General features: G+C 42.6%; 1 protein-coding gene across 1 annotated transcript; it reads left to right on the top strand.

Moving 5' to 3' along the window:
* The first annotated feature begins 7662 nt into the window (after positions 1 to 7662).
* cdt1 (chromatin licensing and DNA replication factor 1) lies at positions 7663 to 23061 on the top strand. Its single transcript, XM_078544509.1, has 10 exons — positions 7663 to 8569; positions 13924 to 14010; positions 14265 to 14491; positions 14635 to 14829; positions 15491 to 15636; positions 16410 to 16513; positions 18760 to 18948; positions 19111 to 19260; positions 20004 to 20205; positions 22168 to 23061. Exons 1-10 carry the CDS (start codon positions 7979 to 7981, stop codon positions 22329 to 22331), a joined length of 2055 nt encoding a protein of 684 aa, XP_078400635.1. The 5' UTR covers positions 7663 to 7978; the 3' UTR covers positions 22332 to 23061.
* Positions 23062 to 23589: the final 528 nt, after the last annotated feature.

Below are 23589 nucleotides of genomic sequence, written 5' to 3' on the forward strand. Positions count from 1 at the left end.
TCCCGCGCCTTCTGTTTGAGAAAATGGGAATTAAGATTAAAGTCAATGTTAAGTCCATAAGGTTGTAAAGTACCAATAAAAAGATGAGGTGCTGTTGCTTGCATTGAACATCATTGGATGAGTGTAGAAGACCAAGGCCAGAGAGGGAGTGGATGGAGAATTAAATTGGCAAACGCAAGGCCACACTTACAAACTGACTGGAGCTGCTCAACAAAGTGATTCCTCAATCAGTATTTGGCCTCCCAAACATACAACAGACTACGTCATGAGCAGTGAATACAAAGCACCAAGTTGGAAGAAGTACAAGTAAATCACTGTTTCACTTACAACAAATGTTTTGAGCCCTGGGCAGCGGGAAGGGAGGAAGTGAAAAGGGCAGGTGCTGCATTTCCTGTACCTGTATTGGAAGGTGCTGGGGTTGAAAGGTTGTATGGAGAGATTGATCCCTTAGAAAGTACTGAAAGGTTGGTGGCGGGGGTGGGGAAAATGTATTTGATGATGACATTGCACTGGAGGTGACTAAAATGCATTTTGATCGCCCTTGGTTCTGAATTCATGTTGCCCCTTTCAACCAAACTACATTTATACAAATTTTCCAATCACTGTGTCTCTTTAAGCTGACCTGAAGCCAAACACGTGTGCACTCGCCTGGCATCCACCCATGGAAATGCAGTTTCCCCCTTTTTTTGTATTCTAACAAGGTGTGGACGTTACTGGCTGGGTGAGAATTTATTTCCCATCCCTAATTTCTCTTGAGAAGGAGATGGTGAGCCACCTTCTTGAACCACAAAAGACCAAATGGTGTAGGTACACCCACAGTGCTGTTAGGGAGTTCCAGAATTTTGACCCAGCAACAGTGAAGGAACGGCGATATAGTTTCAAGTCAGGATGGTATATGGCTTGGAGGGGAACTTGCAGGTGGGGGTGTTCCCATGCATCTGCTGCCCTTATCCTTCTTGGTGATAGAGATTGTGGGTTTGGAAGGTCCTGAATGGAGCCTTGATGAGTTGAGAGGATTCAGTGATGGTAATGCCATTGAATGTCAAGGGATGATGGTTACATTCTCTGTTGTTGAAGATGGTCAATGTCTGGCACTTATGTGGTTACTTGCCACTTATCAGCCCACACTTGAATGTTGTGCTGGTCTTGCTGCATATGGGCACATACTGCTTCAGTATCTGAAGAGTCACAAATGGTGCTGAACATTGTGCAATCATCAGCAAACATACCTACTTCTGACCTTATGATGGACAGAAGGTCATTGTTGAAGCAGCTGAAGATGGTTGGGCCTAGGACACTACCCTGAGGAACTCCTGCAGCGATGTCCCAGGACTGAGATGATTAGCCTCTGTTGTGGTCACTTTGACAAATGGACCACAGGAGCCTCAGGTACAGGTCACGATCATTTATTCATGCAATTGCAAAGGGAGAACCATCTCAATGCAGCTTCAGATAGCACTCTGCTAAACTACAAGTATTCAACATATTTATACATTACTGGTCACATACAAGAACAGTTTCCAGATTCTGATCTCGTCAACATATAGGTTTACATTAAACAGACATCTCTGGTAACAAGTACATGCACTGTATGTCCCTATTTGTTTTCACCCAGGCAGAGACCTTCCCTCCTACCTAAACTAGGACCATCTGTTCTTCCCCTATCTGTTGAAAAGCACACTAATCTTAGTTGTTATGCCATCCTCTGACTACAGTCCGGCTCCAAGGCCTTTCTGTTGTTTGCAGGCCCTTAAGGCTGTGCAAGGTTCATCTGGTAACCTTTAACTGCCAATTTGCTTGAAGATTTTAAGTAATTCATTCCCTTTCAATAAGTTCTTACTGTACCCCTATATTCCCCCTAATAATTACTGTATCCCTTTATTTCCCCCTAACAGTCCCCCCTTTTGGTCCCTGTATTGAATAACATGGCAGCATCATTTATCAGGCTGCGCTTAGCTCGGTCCCCCTCTGGGCCTGATCGCATCCCGCCGTTAAACTGGATGCTTCAGCCATCAACTGGCTCGTCAGAGCTGCATAAAGTGCTTGGGTGTGGGTTGGGCACCACTGGGGCAGGGCGACACCGGATACATTCAAGACTACGAGTACCAGCTCATGGTGTACATTATCATATAAATCTTTATTTTGATTGATCAATACGAAACCATTTGTCGGCCCTGAATACATGGCCGGACAAGGTGGGTCAGTCGGTGTGGTTTGAGAGGCTTCAATTATCTCTACTCGGACTGTGAAAGTAGATGTGGGAGGCAGCTGGGTAGTGGTACTAATTTTCTCTTTTGGGTGGACCTCCCACGCCCGATCTAAAGCAAACCCTTACTACAATTCGAAAGCACTTGTTCTCCTACTGTTACATTTATCATTCCCCGTTGCGTGTCGCATTCAGCACTGCCCGTGCTGTACCAAAGTTCCTCCTGTGGTGCAGGATGAGCAGTGATGATCCCTGACCTTGTTGCCAGTACTGATATGCCCATGACTAGGATCGTAGATCTGTGGAGACGTTAACATCAGCTCCTGTTCTCCGGGTTACTGCTTGGTCAATTGTCATGTATCTTTAACTGTAACTTTAACTTAAACTCCATTTACTTCCTGTTTTCATATCTGCAAGTGTGCATGTATCACCTGTCACAATTACCTTGTATGGTCCATGCCTGTTCGCTCTGGGCTCACCTTGACCATCACCTGTTGGTCTCTGGCTTCCTTCCTTAACTCATGCAATTGCTTACTTATTTCCCTCACATAGTCTCACATCCTTCCTTTTAGTGGTCCTACATCTCCCACTCCTACTATGATTCCCTCGGGTAACTGCATTGCTCTCCTTCAAACAGGGTGAACCCAGCGGTCCTGCTTGGGGTAGCCCCTAAGGCGCATTAGAATATTGGGCTGTTCCCTGTCTCTTGAATTGCTTTTGTGATTGATGTTTTTTTTTAAGTTCAGTTCATCCTTTCCACCATCCCCGAGCTCTGTGGCTGGTAGGGAATGTGGAATTTCTATTTATATTTAAATTTATACATTTGTTTAATGACTCTTCCTGTGAAATGAATTCCCCGATCTGAATCCATCTGGAAAGGCCCCCTCCACTCCTTCCAGTCTACTGCCTCCTGCTGCTGTCCCACATTGGACCTCAATTCCTTTAAACTGCCGACACAATCCTACAATGCACCTTCTTATCCTATCTTTCAATGGCTCAGTATCTTCACTTTCAGTGACGGTTCTCTCTGCGAGCTGCTTAACTCTGTCTGTCATCATAGTGTTAATCCTGTGGCCTTACTTTTTGTACCTCACAGGCACATTAATACAATCAGTAATACATCTATTTAGCCTTTTTCCAGCTTTCCCTTTACCTGTATCCACCTTGTGGTAAATTGTTGTTAAGTATTATTTCTCCTTACATTTCAATTCCTGAACTACAGATTCCACATAGTTTTACCTCTAAGTTTTTTTCCCCCTGACCATGATCATCCTAAGGTTCTCTTGCTGTCAGTTTCTCTATTGTCTTGATCGTTTATAATGTTTCCTTGCTCTTTAGGCCATATTAACTATTCCACGTCAATGAGGCCAGATTATCAAATTCACTTCCCTTAAAAAAAGTTTATATATTGTGTCCTCTTTCTCTAACTCTTTCTCCTACTTGCCTCATACTATTTTACACATGTAACAGCTACCACCTTGTCTTGTTCAGATTGCCTGGAGAGACTTTAAAATAAATAAAATATTCTCATAACAGTTTTAAAAACAGAAATCAGGCATTGACATGTTCCTTATCTTCTTCTCAAACAACATTTTATTGTCTCAAAAGTAAACCACTAAATTGTGCGTGACCCGTTTCTTTTAGAATGATCCCAGATTCATTAACTCGGCCAAAAATTGGATTTCTGCCAAATTTTGTCAAGGTCTTGAGCTTAGCTTCATATTTTGGGAACAGACTTACAAATACAAAAGCTTGCAGCATTTGAATTAGTGCCAATTGTTGTCAAACCTTTTAAAATGAAAATTCCCTTTTGAGAAATTATCAGGAACCAAACCTCAAATTTTAAACTTTGTAAGAAATGTAATTTACGCTATCAAAATTAAAACTACCTCTTTCTTATGTGTATTGATTTGTATCCAAGTTATAATTCCCGTATGTTTATCGACACATTCTTTATCTTAGATAGCATCCTAGTGATTCAAAAGTAACCTGTTAAATTACACTGCACTTTACATCTCAAGATTGTCTCAAATTCAAATTACAGTGCTGTTGGGATGCAGATTTCCGTTCAGATTTAATTCATCTCATCAAAAGAAACCCCTTTTTATCCATTGGAACCACCTAGACCGTGTGTTTATGCCTTTTGGCTTTCCTAGAATCCCTTGAACTTCAGGCAATTCTTCCCCTCAGAATTTTAGAATACCAACTCGTATGAGTTAATGTAACTTGTATGTATCAATCCCAGTCAGCTTGGAAGCTGTTGACACTAGTCTGCAAGGGGGTGGTACAAAGGTTGGTTCACCTAACCCTGTTTAACGACTTAAAACTCTCATATTCTAAACGAAACTTCAAATAGCAGTGGGGGAAATAAAGGGATCTTGAAGGCTCCACCTATAGGGACAATCAAACTGACGAAAGCTCACATTTCCCCAGCTCCTGCCTGTCAGAGCTTATTAACTCCCTAGGGGTACCCCCCCTTTTATCTCTTTCTCTTTTTCTCTCTCTCTTCAGCTCAAGCAGCTCTTGTAACTTAGATCAATTCATTCTTTTAAGTTACAGAAAATTCAGTAGCAGACCTTTCGGGTCCCAATCATCCTTCCACATTTTCAGGAAAATCTCATCATCCCGCACGGGGCATTATACACCCCCAATTCATTTCTCCCTCCCCCAAGGCTTCCTTAACTGCCTCCTCAAACTCCCTGTGCAGGGCTGTCGCCTTCTCCCGATCTGGAAGGTCCCCAGGTTTCGACCAGTCTCCACTTCTAGACTGCAGGGGTAATCTTCCCCAGATATCCCCTGGGCATTTAGCCTTCACCAGTATGTGGGTATCAAGGGGGTGCATTACATGGAAATCTTGCATTTCCCGCAGTTTGGTCCAAAAATCTGGGTTGCTATGCCGAGTTTTAAGTCTCAGCAGTTCTTTAAGCAAAACCTGCTTCTCCCCCGGCTGAATGGTACCTGCTTAACTTTCTCCGTAACCCTCTCAATCTCCTCATCCTCCCCCTATTCCTCAGCCCCCTTTCTCCCTTCAGTTCTTAATTCGCCTTTCCTGACTTTACTTTTCCTAACAGTTACTGCCATAGGGGCCATGGGATTCAACACGCACAGTGGGGCAGATGGTTCGTATGAGGGCGGTTTTTTCCCAACTCCATCATAGGTTTCTCCTTCAGAGCTCTCCTCCTCTTGATCAGTATCACTACAAGCTGCCGCCACTGCTCAGATCTGTCCTGAATCTGTGCATTGTCTCTCTCTCTCTAATCGACTGGAACTTAGTATTGTTAGGGGGAAATAAAGGGATACAGTAATTATTAGGGGGAATATAGGGGTACAGTATGACAACCATCTTCCTTTGTGCTAAGTATGACTCCAAACAGTGGAGAGATTTCCTCCTGATTCCTATTGACTTCGTTTTGCTAGGGTTGGGTCTATATTACAAAGCCATGTTGCTGCCAATGGTCAGGCTGCTGTTGCTGGTCTGCTAAGGTTGCTTACATCCTCTTGTGGTTCTCTGGGCCACTGGAACACCACTGCTCATTTTTGTTCCACAGGGTAATCATCAGTACCGGCCCGCACAGATACTGGGAGGTTGCGGATCGAGGGCTTGGGGTGGCATCTGGCTACCATTCTCCCCCCGCGGGCTGTATTACCAGTAGAAGTGGCTCTGGGTTCAGTGTGGGTGGCGCCAGGGTGGGAGTGGCTGAGTTCCCAGTCACTGTCTGTCAGGCCAAGGTTCACTGAGGTCAGAGTCTGAGCTGCTGCTTTTCAGCTGTCTGCATGGAGGTTTTTTTAATTTATTTATGGGATGTGGGCGTCACTGGCTGGGCCAACATTTATTGCCCATCCCTAATTGCCCTTGAGAAAGTGGTGATGAAAACTGTCTTCTTGAACCGCAGCAGTCCATGTGGTGTAGGTATACCCACAGTGCTGTTAGGGAGGGAGTTCCAGGATTTTGACCCTGTGACAGTGAAGGAACGGTGATGTATTTCCAAGTCAGGGTGGCATGTGGCTTGGAGGGGAACTTCCAGTTGGTGGTGTTTTCATGCATTTGCATGGGACCTTGTCCTTCTAGATGGTAATGTCGTGGGTTTGGAGGGTGCTGTCGAAGGAGCCTTGGTGAGTTCCTGTAGTGCATCTTGTAGATGGCACACACTGCTGCTACTGTGCATCAGTGGTGGAGGGAGTGAATGTTTGTGGATGGGGTGCCAATCAAGTGGGCTGCTTTGTCCTAGATGGTGTCAAGCTTCTTGAGTGTTGTTGAAGCTACACCCATTCGGCAAGTGGGAAGTATTGCATCACACTCCTGACTTCCCAGAACACAAAAAAAAAACTGGGAAATAAGAATACTGGTCCAAACTTGTCTTGTATGTTCCTTGTAGATGGTGGACAGGCTTTGGGGAGACAGGATTCCTAGCCTTTGACCTGCTCTTGTAGCCACAGTACTTATGTTTGGTTGTTACAATTATGGTTGGTCCAGTTCAGTTTCTGGTCAATGGTAACCCCCAGGATGTTGATAGTGGGGGATTCAGTGATGGTAATGCAGGTCAAGGAACGATGGTCAGATTCTCTCTTGTAGGCGATGGTCATTCCATACATTATTTAGTTATTTGGCGATTAAACATAGTAAACGTAATGGGGATGGAGAAAGACTATTATTGGAGTTTAATCATAGTGTATAGCGTGTGGTATATTAAAGTACGTGAGCCACATCATTGATACAAGCACTGCGACTGCGCATGGGCGGGATGTGCGCCCTCTGTTGTTGCGACGTCAAAATGACAGCCTTTTCCACACGAGGGCCTGGATACAGAGTTCAAGCGGGAAACTTGACTGATGTAGTCTCCCTAATCGCGCGAAAGAGGGCACTAAACGTTGTCCCTTCAGTCCAACGGAGGGATTAGCGATGTGATGGCGTGAAATCAAACCCAGTGTCTTTCCAGCCCACATACCGTCTGAGCTGGCAAAGATACTTTTTGCTTTTATTTTGGCAAAGATATGTCTAATTAGAAACTGGCAATTATAATTTGAGCAAAATATGCTTTAAAAGTAATTGGAATAAATGGACAAAACTGCGAAATCTTAAGTAAAACTAGTTAAAAGTCGTTAATAAGATAAGTTAAAACACTGAAATAAAACATAAAACCCTAAAAATGTACATCTGAAAAAAAAAACCCTCAAGAATAGCAACTCCGGTAAAGATGAACTTCAAACCAAAAAGTGCACCAAATTCTCCCAGGAAACTTCTGGGAGAGACTGTACCACTTGAGCAGGGAGCAACAGAGTTAGTGTCGTGTAGTTCAGCTTCTGGTTCAAAGGACGCCGCTTTAACCTTTCCTTGCCCGCTTAAATACTTGAGATTGTTTATTTCGGGTGGGTGGGGGAGGGGTTAAAATACAACCTTTTTTTCCTTTTATTCGGTCGGACCGGAAGTAAAGTGGAGCGGTCCAGCTGGGTCACGTGCTGGTTTGGCGCGAAAGTTTGGATTTGGACGGGAGCTGCGTGCAGGGAGCGCAATCCCCGGAGAGGGAGAAAGTAACAAAAGCGCCGGGGGAATCCCAGTTGGAACGTTCAGCCCCCGACGTTCCACACAGCGCGCGCGGGCAGGTGGGCGGCCGGCCGGGCGGGATCCCCGCCCACAGCAGGGCGGCCCGGATTTAACTACAAGCCCCCTGGGGTGCAGCTCACAATTCGGCCTGAGCTCGGGGCCCTTCCAGTTCCGGGCTCGGTTTTGTTTCCACCCTCACCCCGAGCAACCCGGTGAGTGGGGTGGTGGCCATGGCGCAGGGCAAAGTCACTGACTACTTCCCCCGGACCAAAAATGTGGAGAGGGGCCCGCATTCCCTCAAGCGCAGGAAGGTGGAAGCTCAGGCTGGCGGCGGTGCCCTTGCAGCCGGACGCAGACAATCGCCGCCAAGGGAAGGGCTGGAGAAGCCGGCGGCCCCTGCTCCCTCTCAGCCCCCCTCTGCAGCAGCTGCAACGCCGGAGGTTTGTAAATCCCAGCCCCCAGGCCAGCGGGAGGGGAGCTGGTCGGCCCTTGATCGAGAGGCCGGAGTCTCCCAGCGCCATGAGCTGGCCACACCGCCGGGAGGCGAGCGGGCAGCCGCCGGGTCGGATTTCGGATCGGCCGGGGTCCGGCCTGAGAGTCGCCGTGGAGCTGGGACTCGACCCAGCACCGGGAAGAAGCGCAGCCGCCCTCGCTCCGTCGACGCCAGCGAGCAGCGACCTGCACCGCCGTCGGGTGTGGGATCGCAGCGGCTGGATGGGGTGCCGTCTGCCCGGAGATGTCTCTTGTTACAGCCGAGGGAAACGGAGAACGCAGCCCCACGAGAGGCACCGCTGCAGCTTACAGGGGGATCCGAGCCCACGGTGAGACTTCAGGGGGTCATGTTTGGTCACTGGTCAAGGGGGTGGGAAAGAAGTAACTTCCATCCATAATAACACCTTTCCCGACCTCAGGCCGCCTCTGGCTGTTTGAATTTTAAGCTACTACCGTTTCCTAATTTTCAAAAGGAAATTGGATAATTTATCTTTATGGGAAAAATGCAGGGCTAGGGGTAAAAGGCTGGGGAGCAGGACTAACTGAGGTGTTCTTGCAAAGAGCTGGTACAGACGCAATGGGCCGAATGGCCTCCTGTGATGTAACCATTCTAACTACCTTTTGAAGTAGTAAATTTTGTAGGACAAAAACAGAATTACCTGGAAAAACTCAGCAGGTCTGGCAGCATCGGTGGAGAAGATTAGAGTCGACGTTTCGAGTCCACATGACCCTTGCTGCCAGACCTGCTGAGTTTTTCCAGGTAATTCTGTTTTTGTTTTGGATTTCCAGCATCCGCAGTAGTTTTTTGTTTTTAAATTTTGTAGGAAACGTTCGAGAAAGTAGTTAAGTTTTTCCTAATTAGATTCCATGAGGATACAGAAAGAGTCTTAGAAATAACTATTTAGACTTGTTAGGCAATATTATGAAGGTGATTTGCCCTGTGGGTGTCAACATAGATGCAGCTGCCAATAAAATAATCGTGGGGACATTTATAGGAGCAGGAGTAGGCCATTATGCCCTTTAGTTTTTCATTTACCTTTTTTTTTTTGAGTAGCTCATCAGCATGCTTTCTATGCAGATTCTTTCAAAGGTTTTTAGCAATTGGCTTTAAAGAACCAACATCGTGAAGAAGCACAACCCACGGTAGATTTTAGCCCTCGTTACGATCCAGTTAGAAATCGTTAATAGTTAAGGAGAAATTCAAACACCTCCATTTATCCAATAGAACTGCGCCACAGTATTTTGAACACAAAAATCTTTTTTCAACAAAAAAACTTTAAGATTCAAACAAAACAAGCACTATTTCTGGTGATAGACTGGCCATCAATATCCATTACAAGCCTACCGACTCCCACAGCTACCTCGACTACAGCTCCTCACACCCCGCTTCCTGTAAGGACTCCATCCCATTCTCTCAGTTCCGTCGCATCTGTTCTGATGATGCTACCTTCAAAAACAGTTCCTCTGACATGTCCTCCTTCCTTAACCGAGGTTTTCCACCCACGGTCGTTGACAGGGCCCTCAACCGTGTCCAGCCCATCTCCCACGCATCCGCCCTCACACCTTCTCCTCCCTCCCAGAAACATGATAGGGTCCCCCTTGTCCTCACTTATCACCCCACCAGCCTCTGCATTCAAAGGATCATCCTCCGCCATTTCCACCAACTCTAGCATGATGCCACCACCAAACACATCTTCCCTTCACCCCCCCCCCGGCGGCATTCCGTAGGGATCGTTCCCTCCGGGACACCCTGGTCCACTCCTCCATCTATGGCACCTCCCCATGCCCATGCAAAAGATGCAACACCTGCCCCTTCACTTCCTCTCTCCTCACCGTCCAAGGGCCCAAACACTCCTTTCAAGTGAAGCAGCATTTCACTTGCATTTCCCCTAACTTAGTCTACTGCATTCGTTGCTCCCAATGCGGTCTCCTCTACATTGGAGAGACCAAACGTAAACTGGGCGACCGCTTTGCAGAACACCTGTGGTCTGTCCGCAAGAAAGACCCAAACCTCCCTGTCGCTTGCCATTTTAACACTCTACCCTGCTCTCTTGCCCACATGTCTGTTCTTGGCTTGCTGCATTGTTCCAGTGAAGCCCAACGCAAACTGGAGGAACAGTACCTCTTCTTCCGACTAGGCACTTTACAGCCTTCCGGACTGAATATTGAATTCAACAATTTTAGATCTTGAACTCCCTCCTCCATCCCCACCCCCTTTCCGTTTCTTCCCCCTTCCTTTTGTTTTTTCCAATAATTTATATAGATTTTTCTTTTCCCACCTATTTCCATTATTTTTAAACCCATACCTTTTATGCCATGCTAGTCTTTCCACCCCACCCCCACTAGAGCTGTACCTTGAGTGTCCTGCCATCCATTCTTAATTAGCACATTCGTTTAGATAATATCACCCCCTTCAACACATTTTTGTTCTTTTATCTGTGACATCTTTTGATTATCTGCTCCTATCACTGCTTGTCCCTACAACCACACCCCCCACCTCCAACTTCTCTCCCCCAACACCCCCCTCCCCCCAAAACCTTAAACCAGCTTATATTTCACCCCTCTCCTAATAATACTCAGTTCTGTTGAAGGGTCATGAGGACTCGAAACGTAAATTCTTATGCTGCCAGACCTGCTGAGTTTTTCCAGGTAATTTTGTTTTTGTTTTGGATTTCCAGCATCCGCAGTTTTTTGTTTTTATCAAGCACTATTGACATGACATAATAAGGTTTGTAAGTACGTATGTCATGTACTTGGCTTTACTACTTCTCCCACAACTTCTCTTATACTTTGATATCTTAAGAGTTATTTATTTCTGTCGGAACCACCCTCTGGAACTTCACTTTAATTCTTCCCAGTGTTTCAGCTATTCTCAAGGCTAACGTTTTTGTTTACTACCTCTTGACTGGATGCCTCAGTCCCTTGTTCTGGTACCCTTCTCAATGCTTCACAGCTAATTCTGCTGATTGTAGCAAAAGGAAACAAGATGCTGTGAGGACCACCATAGATTCTTTCACGAGCTTCAAACGAGGCAACCTTCCATCTTCAGTGCTCCCTCAAAATTCAAACTGAGATTAAGCTCTACCCATGTTCCATACAATGACTCAAGAAGTTAGCTTTTTCTGTTTACAACACGGGCCTAACTAATTTACCTATTTTGACGATGTGTTCTCAGTGAGCTCCAAACTGCACACACCAGACCCAAGCTGCAGCAAACACCAGATACATAGAAACCAGAAACCTTCCCTAAGCTTCACCCATCTCTATGATGATGTAGCCTTGCTGGAATGTCCTCAAATGAGGTTAATTATCCCACATTTAAAATTCCTCCTTTGATCTGACGAAAGAAATGGATTTTAGTTATTCAGGGTTTACTGAATGTTTTTAAACTAATTTAGTTCTACCTCAAAAACATCTCCCTTGACTGCCCTTTCTGAAATAATTGCAGGTATCATGTCTCCACCAAAAGGCCCACAGATTGGTCGTGCATTGTTTAAGTTTCTCCACCTGCTGTATATTGTCTTATGAATTTCAGCACTCTTTTTCCTGGTCTTTTCCCCTCTGCGTCATGGCAGTCAGTACAGTCTGTTTTCTGAAATGTTTGCTCAAGACAGTAAATCAGATTTCATACACAGAGTTTTCATTTCCAGTATTTTGAATAAAGGAAGCTCTTTGTTTAACACAGGAATTTTCCAATTGAGCAAGTGCCTTCCCTATTTATTCCCATTCATAACAAACACAATTTTGCAACTCTCCAGAGATGTTCTTTTTACCAGTTTTCTCCCTTCTACATTGCTTCTGAAATGCTCCAGGAACAAGTTCTATCAAATATTTTGATACCATTCTTGGTGTCTACCTATCCAATTGTTATACCCCAATTGCTACCCGAGGCTTAGATCAGCCATCTTTATAGACTGGAAACCAAATCTAGGATGTTGTTGTATTAATTGCTCAATAATTAATTGCATCTGTTCATCAGATTAAAGAATATAACTCTGGCTGCAGAGAAGTAAGCTCGTGAATAGTAATTCAGTAGATCTCAAAGCCATACACTTCAATTGGCGAGTCTAAATGAGCAACTGAGATTTTTTTTCCTATTTAGGTTACTTAAATGTATGCTATGGAGACTCTAAGCCATGTCCAAAATTTAAGTCCATGACCCAGATGACATGTCTCCTTAACCAATCATTATGTGTGTTAAATAGATCCTAAGCCAGATGGTGAAGCATGAAACTAGACACTAATCCTTTTCTTAATGGATGCTTTACTTATAGAATGGAGAATATCTGCCGTTTACCTACTAACACCCAGTGTCTCAGCAGCCCCCTTTTTATGAACTCACACAGTCTGAGAGCTGCTGAAACCGGGGATTGAATCAGGGACCAATAGGTCTTCAATCCAACTGTATCCCAACTGAGCTATTTCAGCATCTGTGCAGAACCCTTTTTATAGCTGTTGTGGTGTGTAACAGTTCACTCAGAGTCTGAGTTGTTGTGGGAACATGCACTTTTACATGCATGTTGTAGTCTGGAACTATGGATAGTGATGGCGGAGGCTCCAGCTTTCCATCACATGGCTGACCAGGAAAATCTCCTGTTCTTACTACCTGTCATTGGTATGTGATGAAAGGATTTCCAGGTTGATACTCAACCTGTTTGGTCACGTTATGAACGCACCTTCCTTGGACATCAAGTCTTGGAGTGGGTGTTTAACCCGGAGCTTCTGGTTCAGAGGCAGGGGTGTTACCCATTGTGGCACAAGACCTCCATAAATAGTGCCTGGGGATCTTTTACATCCACTCAAGCAGGCAGGTGGGGCCTTGGTTTAACATTTCATTTGCAAGACAAACCTTTGAAAGTGCACTGCTCCCTCAGTATTGCACCTAGAGTGTCAGCCTTGATCTTTTGTACTCAAGCCCTGGAGTGAGACTTGAATTCTCAATCTTGTGACTCAGGCAAGAGTGCTACCCACTTAGCCACAGCTGATGGTGCCCCCTTTTCATATATGCTCAAAAACACTTAATCAATCAGTACCTCCCAACTCAACCTGTTTATCCATAAATTTTACAATACAATTAAAATGATATCAACACGGAGACACGCAGAGTCTAAACAAGGAATTGGCTGTTTCTGAATATTTAATTCAATGTAATAAAGTATAGAAAGGGAAAGAAAGACAGGATTAAGAAAATGCGAGATGAGAGACAGAGAAAATGTTTTTTAAAAATTTTTAAAATCTCCAACAATAATTAAAATTTTAAAGAATGAGACTCCACATTTGTAGAGGTAAATTTTCAGCACCAGAGGGTTTGGCAGTAATTAAGACCACGCCATTAAAATTCACTTACAGTTGAATGGACAATTGCTAACCTTTTTGACATGGTTCGTAGGTGGTTACTGCCTTTCCAAATGTGTGAATGCTGAGTCCCTAGGCAAGGTACTGGTATAGCAAAGTTTTTGAAGGGCAGGACAACCCAGACAGCAACTTCCTGATCTCCATATTTAAACTTCACACGTTTAATTTAAACTTCACACGTTTAGATGCTGGAAGTGGCTGCCTGGTTTATTCCTTTTTAACAGTGAGTGCTGATAGACTCTTAATGTTAAGTTCTGGGCCATTGTTTCTATTACAATGTATATGTCTGAAGCTGCTGAAACAAATGGATCTTGGTTTACTCATTTAGGATTCATCCACCCATGAGGCAACAGCCTTAAGGAAAATGATTTCCAAGCCTCCAGGTCTGCAAAATTCAAATGGGAGAAATCAACAGGTATGAAATCTTTGCAAATATTTTTTGTGCGGACTGTGCTTTTGGCACACTTGAGCTACACTATGCCAGAGGCTGTCAGAATGTCAGAAGACTGTGATTAGGCTATCATCCTATAAATTGTTATCAATTGTGGGACATTTTGCATATGAAAAGAACAACAGATTAAATGTCCTACACCAAGCTATTTTACTAAATATTACATTAAATGAATTTAGGATGAAAACAATGCAGTCTTCAATGCATCTTTCTTTCAGACTGACACAACACCTGCAAAGGAGGCTCTTTTGGGGTTAAAAGCCCAGCTCCAACGAATCCAGAAACTCGCACCAACTCCTAATTCTTTTGCTCCTACGTTGGAATTGAATAGTGATATCAAGAACCGTCTAAAACGGGTACGAGAGTTGGAATTGAAAGTACAAGAAAAAAAGGTAGAACGGAAAAGGGCAACTGAACAGAAGGCAAAACCAAGTGCAGAGGAGAGGTGAGGAAAGAAGCTAAACAAAAGCTTAATAGTGCAATATATAAAATACAAAAAACTGAGGAACATTGTAAAATATACTTACTTTATTATTGACTAGTTGTTAAACACAAGGCATCTTGTAACCATAATTCATGCTTTTCCAGGGTAAAGTCACCAGCATATCAGCGTTTCCACAATTTAGCACAGGACGCCCCGCCGGGGTTGACCCTGCCATTCAAGTACAAGCTGTTAGCGGAGATGTTCCGTAGTATGGATACTGTTGTGAGCATGTTGTTCAATCGCTCCGAGACCATTACCTTTGCCAAGGTGAAACAGGGTATCCAGGACATGATGAGGAAGTGAGTATAGATTATATTGATGGACATCAGTTGGAAGATGGTACTAAGATTGTACTGTTGTTGTGCCTACTTCTAGCTGGCGAATGTCTAATCTCGGCAGCTATTAAGTGTTGCACAAGAAAGAAAATTCCCACTGACTCTTGCCATTTCAAAAAAATCTTGCGTTTACATAAAAATTTATTGTTTCTCAAAGTACTTGGCATAGAATAATTTTGAAGCATGATAACCTTTTCATGTAGGGAAAGGAAATATTGTTGCCTCAGGTACCATTGTGCTCTTTGTAACATTGCATTAATTTTATCACTTTCCCAATTACTGAACATAGGGATTAGGTGAGTGCTCCTCAGGTCAAGAACTTCTTTTCTAAAATGTGATTACCTCCTTTCAAAGTTGACATTTTAGAAGATTTGGGAAGCATTTAAAACTGGATTGAAATCGAAATTGAGAAATTTTGCAGTCTGGGCAGCAAACTTGCGTTTTTGATGCAATCACCTTGCAATGCACTGGGGTGGCAATTTTAGAGACTTTAAATATGAAGTATAATCAAAATGCCTGGAAAACCCAGTCAAGTGTATTATAGAAGTAATTAGTGTAATATAGAAGTGCCAGCTCACTTGTTTTGTTAGCCCACTTGAGCAGTCATCTTGTAATATGTTTGTAGGAAATTTGAAGAACGAAATGTTGGGCAGATTAAGACAGTTTACCCGTCTGCCTACAAGTTCAGGCAAGAAAAGGGAATCCCAACATGGAGCAACTTTCTGAAGAGATCCAGCTACCAGCTCACCGTTGAACCTGTATTTGAAGGAGGTAAATTGTGTTGGAGGTTTTGGCTTTGAAGAGAATGAACTGCAGTTTTTTGCTATGCTAATTTAAAGAAAATATTTATGTATTAAATGACTTTCACTAATTTTCTAGCCTTACTGGAGGTCCAGGAAACAAGTGACTCAAGACAACAGCCTCGTAAATTCCTTCAAACTTAAACTAGAGATTGGGATTGGGTGCATTCCTGCTTCAACCAACTGGCTTAATAATGTTTTGTAACTCCCAACAGTGTTTTAAGAGAGAGGGAAAATGGGAAAGAAACATATGTAGCCTGTGTAAATAACTGTCAAACGAGTTAAGGTACTTTTGACTGTTCATTGTAAGTAAAATTCTTTCCATTAACTTTCCCTAATCCTCAGTTGGGTAAAGGTAGTGTATAACTGAGCTACATTGGTCAAAATGTTCCAGGGTCAGTTCTCCTTTCAGAGTCTGATGGTCTTCAGTTGGTGACAGTCAGGATATGACAACTGATCTCCGTGCACTGAGCTAGGCATCAGAGAATGGGTCATGGTGTCCCCTCCTGAAAGTTACCTAGTGACCCTTGCAGAAAAATAGGATAAAATTGGGCTCCATTATATTGCGCCTCTAACACTCCTTTCAGTGGTCAAATTACCCTTGCTCAGGCTCACCGTAGATACAAGCAAACCATGGGACTGAATATAGAGTCGCTGCTTTCAGGGGACAAGGAAAACTGAAGAATTCTGTTTTTTTTTAAAAAAAACTTAAATACAATTTTCCTCCTTTCCTACCATCCCAAGAAGAGAATTCTGATGGGCACACACAACTAACAGCATCGCACTTACTTCTGCGACGTCGCATCTTCAGCCGAAACCTTGTACGCGTTGTGAAGCAGCATCATAAGGTAAGTAGGTGGTCCCTTAGGACATTTTATCGCGACTATAGCGGTAAGAGTGTTGCTCAAGGCAACAATGTAGCTTAAATAACAGCAGCAGTGTCACTGGGTTACCAAAAACACGTGATTCAGTAGTTTCACTGGGTATCATTGCCAGCGAGGATAAATAAGTGGGACTTCCGCTGGCATTTTGATCAGTTTTTCCATCTAGCCTGGGGTAGGCTGTGCTTTTAGACTTTAAATACAGTCCAGCAATGTTCTCTTGCTGATTTACCCAGAAACGCTCACAGCCACAATGGCCATCATAAATACAACTTTGTGGTGACCAAAGAGGCACAAAATTAGCACCAACATGTGACAGGTGCTTAATTGAAAGGTTAGGTGAGAGTGACTGCCCTTAACATCAAGGCAGCATTTGACTGAGTGTGGCATCAAGGAACCCTTGCAAAACTGAAGTCAATGGGAATCAGGGGGCAAACTCTCCATTGGTTGGAGTTATACCTAGCGCAAAGGAAGAGGCTTGTGGTTGTTGGGAGGTCAATCATCTCAGTCCTAAGATATCGCTGCAGGTGTTCCTCAAGGTAGTGTCCTAGGCCCAATCATCTTCAACTACCTCATCAATGACCTTCCCTCCATCATAAGGTCAGAAGTGGGGATGTTTGCTGATGATTGCACAATGCTCAGCACCATTCGTGACTCCTCAGATACTGAGGCAGGCCATGTCCAAATGCAGCAAGACCTGGACAACATTCATGCTTGGGTTGATAAGTGGCAGTAACGTTTGTGCCACAAGTGCCAGGCAATGACCATCTCTCCACTGAGAGAATCTAACGATTTTCCCTTGACGTTCAATGGCATTACCATCAATTAATCCCCCACTATCAACATCCTGGAGGTTACCATTGACCAGAAACTGAACTGGACCAGCCATATAAATATGGTAGCTACAAGAGCAGGTCAGAGGTTGGGAACTCCATGGTGCGTAACTCACCACATGACTCCCCAAAGCCTGTCCACCATCTACAAGGCACAAGTCAGGAGTGTGATGGAATACTCTCCACGTGCCTGGATGAGTGCGGCTCCAACAAAACAGCTCAACACCATCTGGGGCAAAGCCTGCTTGATTGGCATCCTATCCACCACCTTTAAATATTCATTCCCTCCACCACCACAGTAGCAGCAGTGTGTACCATCTATAAGATGCACTGCAGCAATTCACCAAGCCTCCTTCAACTGCACCTTCCAAACCCGCAACCCTACCTCCCTAGAAGGACAAGGGTAGTAGATACATGGGAACATTAGCACCTGCAAGTTTCCTTCCAAGACACACACCATCCTGACTTGGAACTATGTCACTGTTCCTTCATTGTCGCCGGGTTAAAATCCCGGAACTCACTTCCTAACTGCACTGTGGATGTACCTACACCACATGGACTGCAGCGGTTCAAGAAGGCAACTCACCACCACCTTCTCAAAGACAATTAGGGATGAGCAACAAATGCTGGCCAAGCCAGCAATGCCCATACCTTGTGAAAGAATTTTAAAAAGTCCCACGATGGGCAAGAGTAAAAAACTGGGGAGCTCTTGGTGAATATCAGTCTGTTAACTGAAAACTTTATTTGAGCTGTTAATATAATCAAAAAGAAAATCCCTTCAGATGTAATATTTGAAAGAAGACTACTCCTTCTTTTACAAGTGAATGCACTGAAGTAGTTCCTTTTATAGATGTCTTTATCTTGTACGTTTCCATAATCGTCCGCAACCCCCAATTCATGTTTTCTCCTGCCATGTTGTCTGACATATACATTTATATGACCAGGGGTTCTGTGTGATAGTATCTATTGTTTTGTACTACCTTTTCAATTGGAAATACTTCAGAATTTCTGCATTAGTTTACGGTAAAACACATTTGTAAATGAATGTGATGAGCCAAGGTAATTTTTGTACTAATGATTCTCTGATACAAACAGAAAATCCTTAGTTATGGTGGAAAAGATTAGGTTAAATGCTAACTCCTGCACATTCTTTCATCATGACACACTACTGTCAGATTGAAATGTGATCTATCTCCACTCTTGGTTAGCCAATTCTTTCTAGGGTGAGGCCTCCAGAGTGTAGCAATAAACCATAAATACATGAACAAGTGCATAAGTCCTGGTGTGGGGGCTGTGACTAAGATTCCGCTTGGTGAAAAAGTAGAACTGAAAAATTTCAACAACAAAAAAAAAAATCGTTTTGTCTATTTTTCCCTACAGATATTCCTGGCTTCTCTTAACCCTCCAATGCATGTGCCAGATAACAAGCTAACACGATGGCACCCACGCTTTAACGTGGATGAAGTTCCAGACATTGCTGCTGCTGAGTTGCCCCAGCCCCCAGATTTAGAGAAGCTAACAACCGCTCAAGAAGTCTTGGATAAAGCTCGCAGTATGATGACACCAAAGGTAGTGATAAGCCAACAATCCAATCTAATGTTAAAATCTGATCCCAAGCATATTGTGGGATGGGACAGGGTCTGCGAGTAGAGTCTTTGGGCACACTTTAGATGTACTGTCCGGTATTTCCCATTACTATAAATGCACTGTACTAATCTTTTGTATTTTCAGATGGAGAAAGCCCTTGCTAACATGGCCCTCAAAACTGTAGAAACTGCCAAGGCTGCTACCACTGTGCAAAAGAAGGAACCAAATGTTGAGTGTCCAAGTCCTGGTGCTTCTAATGCGCTGAAGGGGATTTCCCAGAGTCTGCTCGAGAGGGTAAGCCAGGAACCACAAGAGATTTAAAATCAAAAATAACCTCGCGCACGAACATTTTTATAGTAAAAGATGGTTCATATCCACAGAGTGAATATTACTGATAAACATAGAAACATACTTTGGCTTTCTGCCGTAATCGCTTAAAAAATTTGGTGACGTAATATCCCTTGTGTTTTTGTAAATAAAAAGAGTAGACATGTGTTTGTATTTTTGTAAAGAAAAACAGTGGTAACTTGTTTTTTTTATTGTAGTGCTTGTACTTAAAATACACTCCTGAGAGTCTGGAATGCCACTTCCAAAAGCATTGCCAAGTAAATGTTAATGCCTATAAAGTGGAAAATGCAATTTTGCCATTCATTCCACTTGTGTAACTAATTCTATTCAACAGAAACATGTTTTTAAGAATACTGCACTGTACTTGTTGATCAGATTGTGCTTCCCTATCTCCATTGTATATAATGCCTCCTTTTTTCCTGTTGAGGACAGTCCTTCATATTTATGCACATAGGTTCTGAACCTGACTTAAAGGACTATGATCAAGAGTATGTTCCTCAACTGGCAGATTAAAGTAATGATGAGCAATATTTTCCATGGGCTTTAGTATTCAAAGTAAATTTCAATGAGTCTTTTCCTTTTTTGATTTTATACAGAATTTCTTTGTTTCGCTCATTAGAGATTTGTATTTTACAGTTAAGAGTATATTGATTTGGAGGCACAAGCACTAACAATTAACACTTGTATAGATTCGTGCTAAAGAAGCTCAGAAAATGCAGGCAACAATGACCAGAACTGCTGCACAAACTGAGCGTCTCCATATGATGATGCGACTTCCTGAGATAACAAGAATTCTGCGTAATGTCTTTGTGGCAGAGAAGAAACCAGCCTTGATTATTACAGTGGCGTGCAACAGGGTGGTTGACAGCTATCGCTCAGTGATGCCCCTAGGTAAATTAATAATGAAATGATGGTTAATTGATTGTTCTAGTATGGCAGGTAACATGTGATGCTAATTCAGTGGATATTGCAATGAATGCTATTTTAATAAATCGATTCCAAACTGTAGCTGCTCTTCATGTTACTATGAAAATAGACTGATTCACGTATTGCATTATTGTGCACCTAATGTTAAAACAACCCTCCTTCCAGACCTGTTTTATATCTGTTCATTTTATCAGATCTGGTTCATTTAATGCAGAAAACTTGACTGCTGCAATTCGATTCATTCATAGTGAAATTTGTTCAATCCAACCTACCCTCATGAAAAACATACATAACTAACTGCCATCATCATAACTCTTCACCCACAGCATTGTAGAAAAACACTACAACTGACAATTTGCCATACTTGCACAACGTGGAGCTTGAGAGCCAGGAGCAGTAATGGGGTTGTAAATAAACATTATTTCTTAATTACCGTCCTGGTATCGACTGGGACATGGTGTCTCGGACATAGCCAAGATACTGAAGGGCTGCCTAAGAGATGGTGTTTTTTTTTAATGAATATGAACACAATGACACTATCGCTGCACTCATCTTAATATACAGGTGTGTGCTTTGCCAAGCTGTAACTCTCTCTCTGGAAACCTCCATCTGATTTTATTTTTGCTTCCCCCCCCACCCACAAACTGGGTTGCTGAGACCAATTGTTGTAGCTGCCTTGGTTCAGCATTTAACTTAGAGACTTTTCTGATCTCCCCAGCTTAGCATCATAGCCAGCAGTGATATTGTTCATCAAACCATTAATGAGTTAGCCATGTGATGTTTGGGAAAACCTTCTGATGATTCCCTAATGGCATTTGATAAAGTTCCATGTGTATTATTAGTTAAGTCAAAGCATTAGGGGTTCAGGGTAAATACTGCCTGTTTAAAAGAGTTCTTAAGAATGTTGTGGGGGGGAGGAGATGGGAATTGAAAGGTCTCTATTGGCACTGCTACTGTTTCTAATTTACAGAAATGACTTGGATTCAGAAATTTGATCTGGAGTAATAAAATTAGTAGATGATGCCAAAGTAGATGGGGAGGTGGATTTGGAAGAGTTGGGCCATAACTGACAATGAGTTGCAATGGAATATGAATGTGGGAATAAAAATAGAAGATAAAATTTGTCACAGACAAATGTCAAAGACTACCAATTAGAGGAGAAAGTAAGGAATGCATACTCCATAACTCATGTTGAAATAGAGTGATACCAAAACAGACTTGGGAATCCTAATAAACTCTTGACTTGTGTTCAATAATGCAGGGCAGCAAAATCCAACATAACCAGAGCAGTAGAATATAAGTTGGATGCAGACTTGGCCAAACTATTTCGTGCTCCTGTTGGACCATGTCTGATCACCGAAAGAACAGACACATTAATATGCTGAAGGCAGTGCAGAGAAGATGCACTGTACAGATCCCTAGTGTCTAAAGGCCTTAATTGTAAAGGAAAAAACTGGAGAAACTTGGGCTTTTCAGGCTGGAAAGGAATCTGAGGAATGCTCTTGGAGGTGTTCAAGATAGTTGAGGGACCGGAAAGAGCAAACGCAGATTTTTTTTTTTGGTGAATTTAGGATGTCAGGAAATTCTTGGACTGATCAATGCATGGAATAGATTTATGTGAAGAGTAGTTGTGGTGAATCTTGAACAATTGGATGCTGAAATGAGGCAGCTTTAGGATTTTTTTTCTGTGGATGAATTAATGGACTGAATGGCTTCCCTTATCCTTTTGCTATCTTGTGAAAGGTGTCTCACCTTTCACAAGACCAGGTGCTTTTGTGTTCTCTTTTGCCACATAATTTTATATATTTTAGATTAGCTGAATTAATTTTAAATGTTCCTTCAGAATTTCCAGCATCAGCTGTTTGAACGTCCTAATATTGGAATAAATTAGTGGATCGAGTGATTTTTCTTTTCTTTATATTTCAGATGAAATGGAGAAACATTTGCGGTTACTAGCTGATATCGTTCCAGATTGGCTGAGTATCCATCAAATCAGAAAAGATGTGTACTTGAAGCTGAACAAGAACACCGAGTTGAATGTAGTTGCAGAGAAAATTGCAGAAAAGATAAAAGAGGAGGAAAAAGCATAAGTTTTCAAATTTTTTTAAATGGACTTGAAAGTCAAATATAAAAATGTGCAGTATATGATTATCAATATGAATTGTTCTGGACAGTTTGTTTGGCAATGATGCATTGTATTTGTATGGGAGAAATCTTGGTATGATCCTTGGATTCAATCAACTAAAGATTCCAATTCGTGATATTGGAATCGCTGGAGACCAGTTTGAAAATAGGGGAGGGAAATGAATTAAGCTCTGTGCTGAAGGTTTGAAGAATAAAACTGGCTTTTGAGTATTGCATGTGAATTGTGTTCCAGGATCAGGTGTTTCTTTCTGCCTTGTTTCAAAATAAGAGCAGGGTATAAAGTTGGATAATGGTCTGTCCATGTGTAATGAAGATCTGTTTGCTACCATTGATCAATTGTTAAATTGAAAATTTGATCTGTGTGTGGAGGGATGCTTTTAAATTAACATAATTTGATTAAATGTTATACCTTTTTTCTTTGCATGCTGTTTTTTATTTTGTTTCTGTGTACCACTGATTTTGAATTGTTTGGTTGTAAATAAACATATTTCTCTCCTTGGAAATGAACAGAAGCTCCTGATGGTGTGTGTCATAAGTTGAGGATTTTAAAGCTAAACTATCTTCTTGCAAACATACTCCCATTTAATCCCTTTAATTTGTGACAGTTGCCATGCAAGCAGTGTTTTTTTTCACCATCCTCTGCTGTATATAAAGTGTATATATTTTAATACCTCTGTTATTCATAGACTGCACTTGTTTTATTATTCAATGTTTGATTAATTGTACAAATTTTCTAGGGCATTATTTTCATTGGTTCTTACAAATCCAGTAAGCCTTTCGTAAATCTTTGCTAAACATGTCAGGCAGTGAGTGTCTAAGCAACTTGGGAAGAGTAGAGTCACTGACTTGTTCCCAAATCACTTCTGGGTTAACCGCTCAGCTGGGATGGTTATGGGTTGAGTCTCTGTTTCTGGGTTAGGGAGACAAAACCGAGTTCTTGCTCCCAGTAGCTTCTGCTGAAAGTGCACACGTCCATCAGTTGAATGCTTTGTTGTGATGTTTAATGATCTGTGGGTGTTTGCTGTGAACGCTCACTCACATTTGACTAACAGCCACTTGAATGAAATAGCAGTGAATGATCGCTACCAGTGAAGGAAAGAATGCTAACAAGGAGTCAATCCTTCAGGAGAATGGGAGGGGGAAATTAATGGAACATGAATTAAAGATTCTTCTAGGAAGTAAGTTTTATTTGTTAAACTTTAT

This window comes from Cetorhinus maximus, chromosome 6 (genome assembly GCF_964194155.1).
Source record: "Cetorhinus maximus chromosome 6, sCetMax3.hap1.1, whole genome shotgun sequence".
In the NCBI taxonomy this organism is placed as follows: Eukaryota; Metazoa; Chordata; class Chondrichthyes; order Lamniformes; family Cetorhinidae; genus Cetorhinus; species Cetorhinus maximus.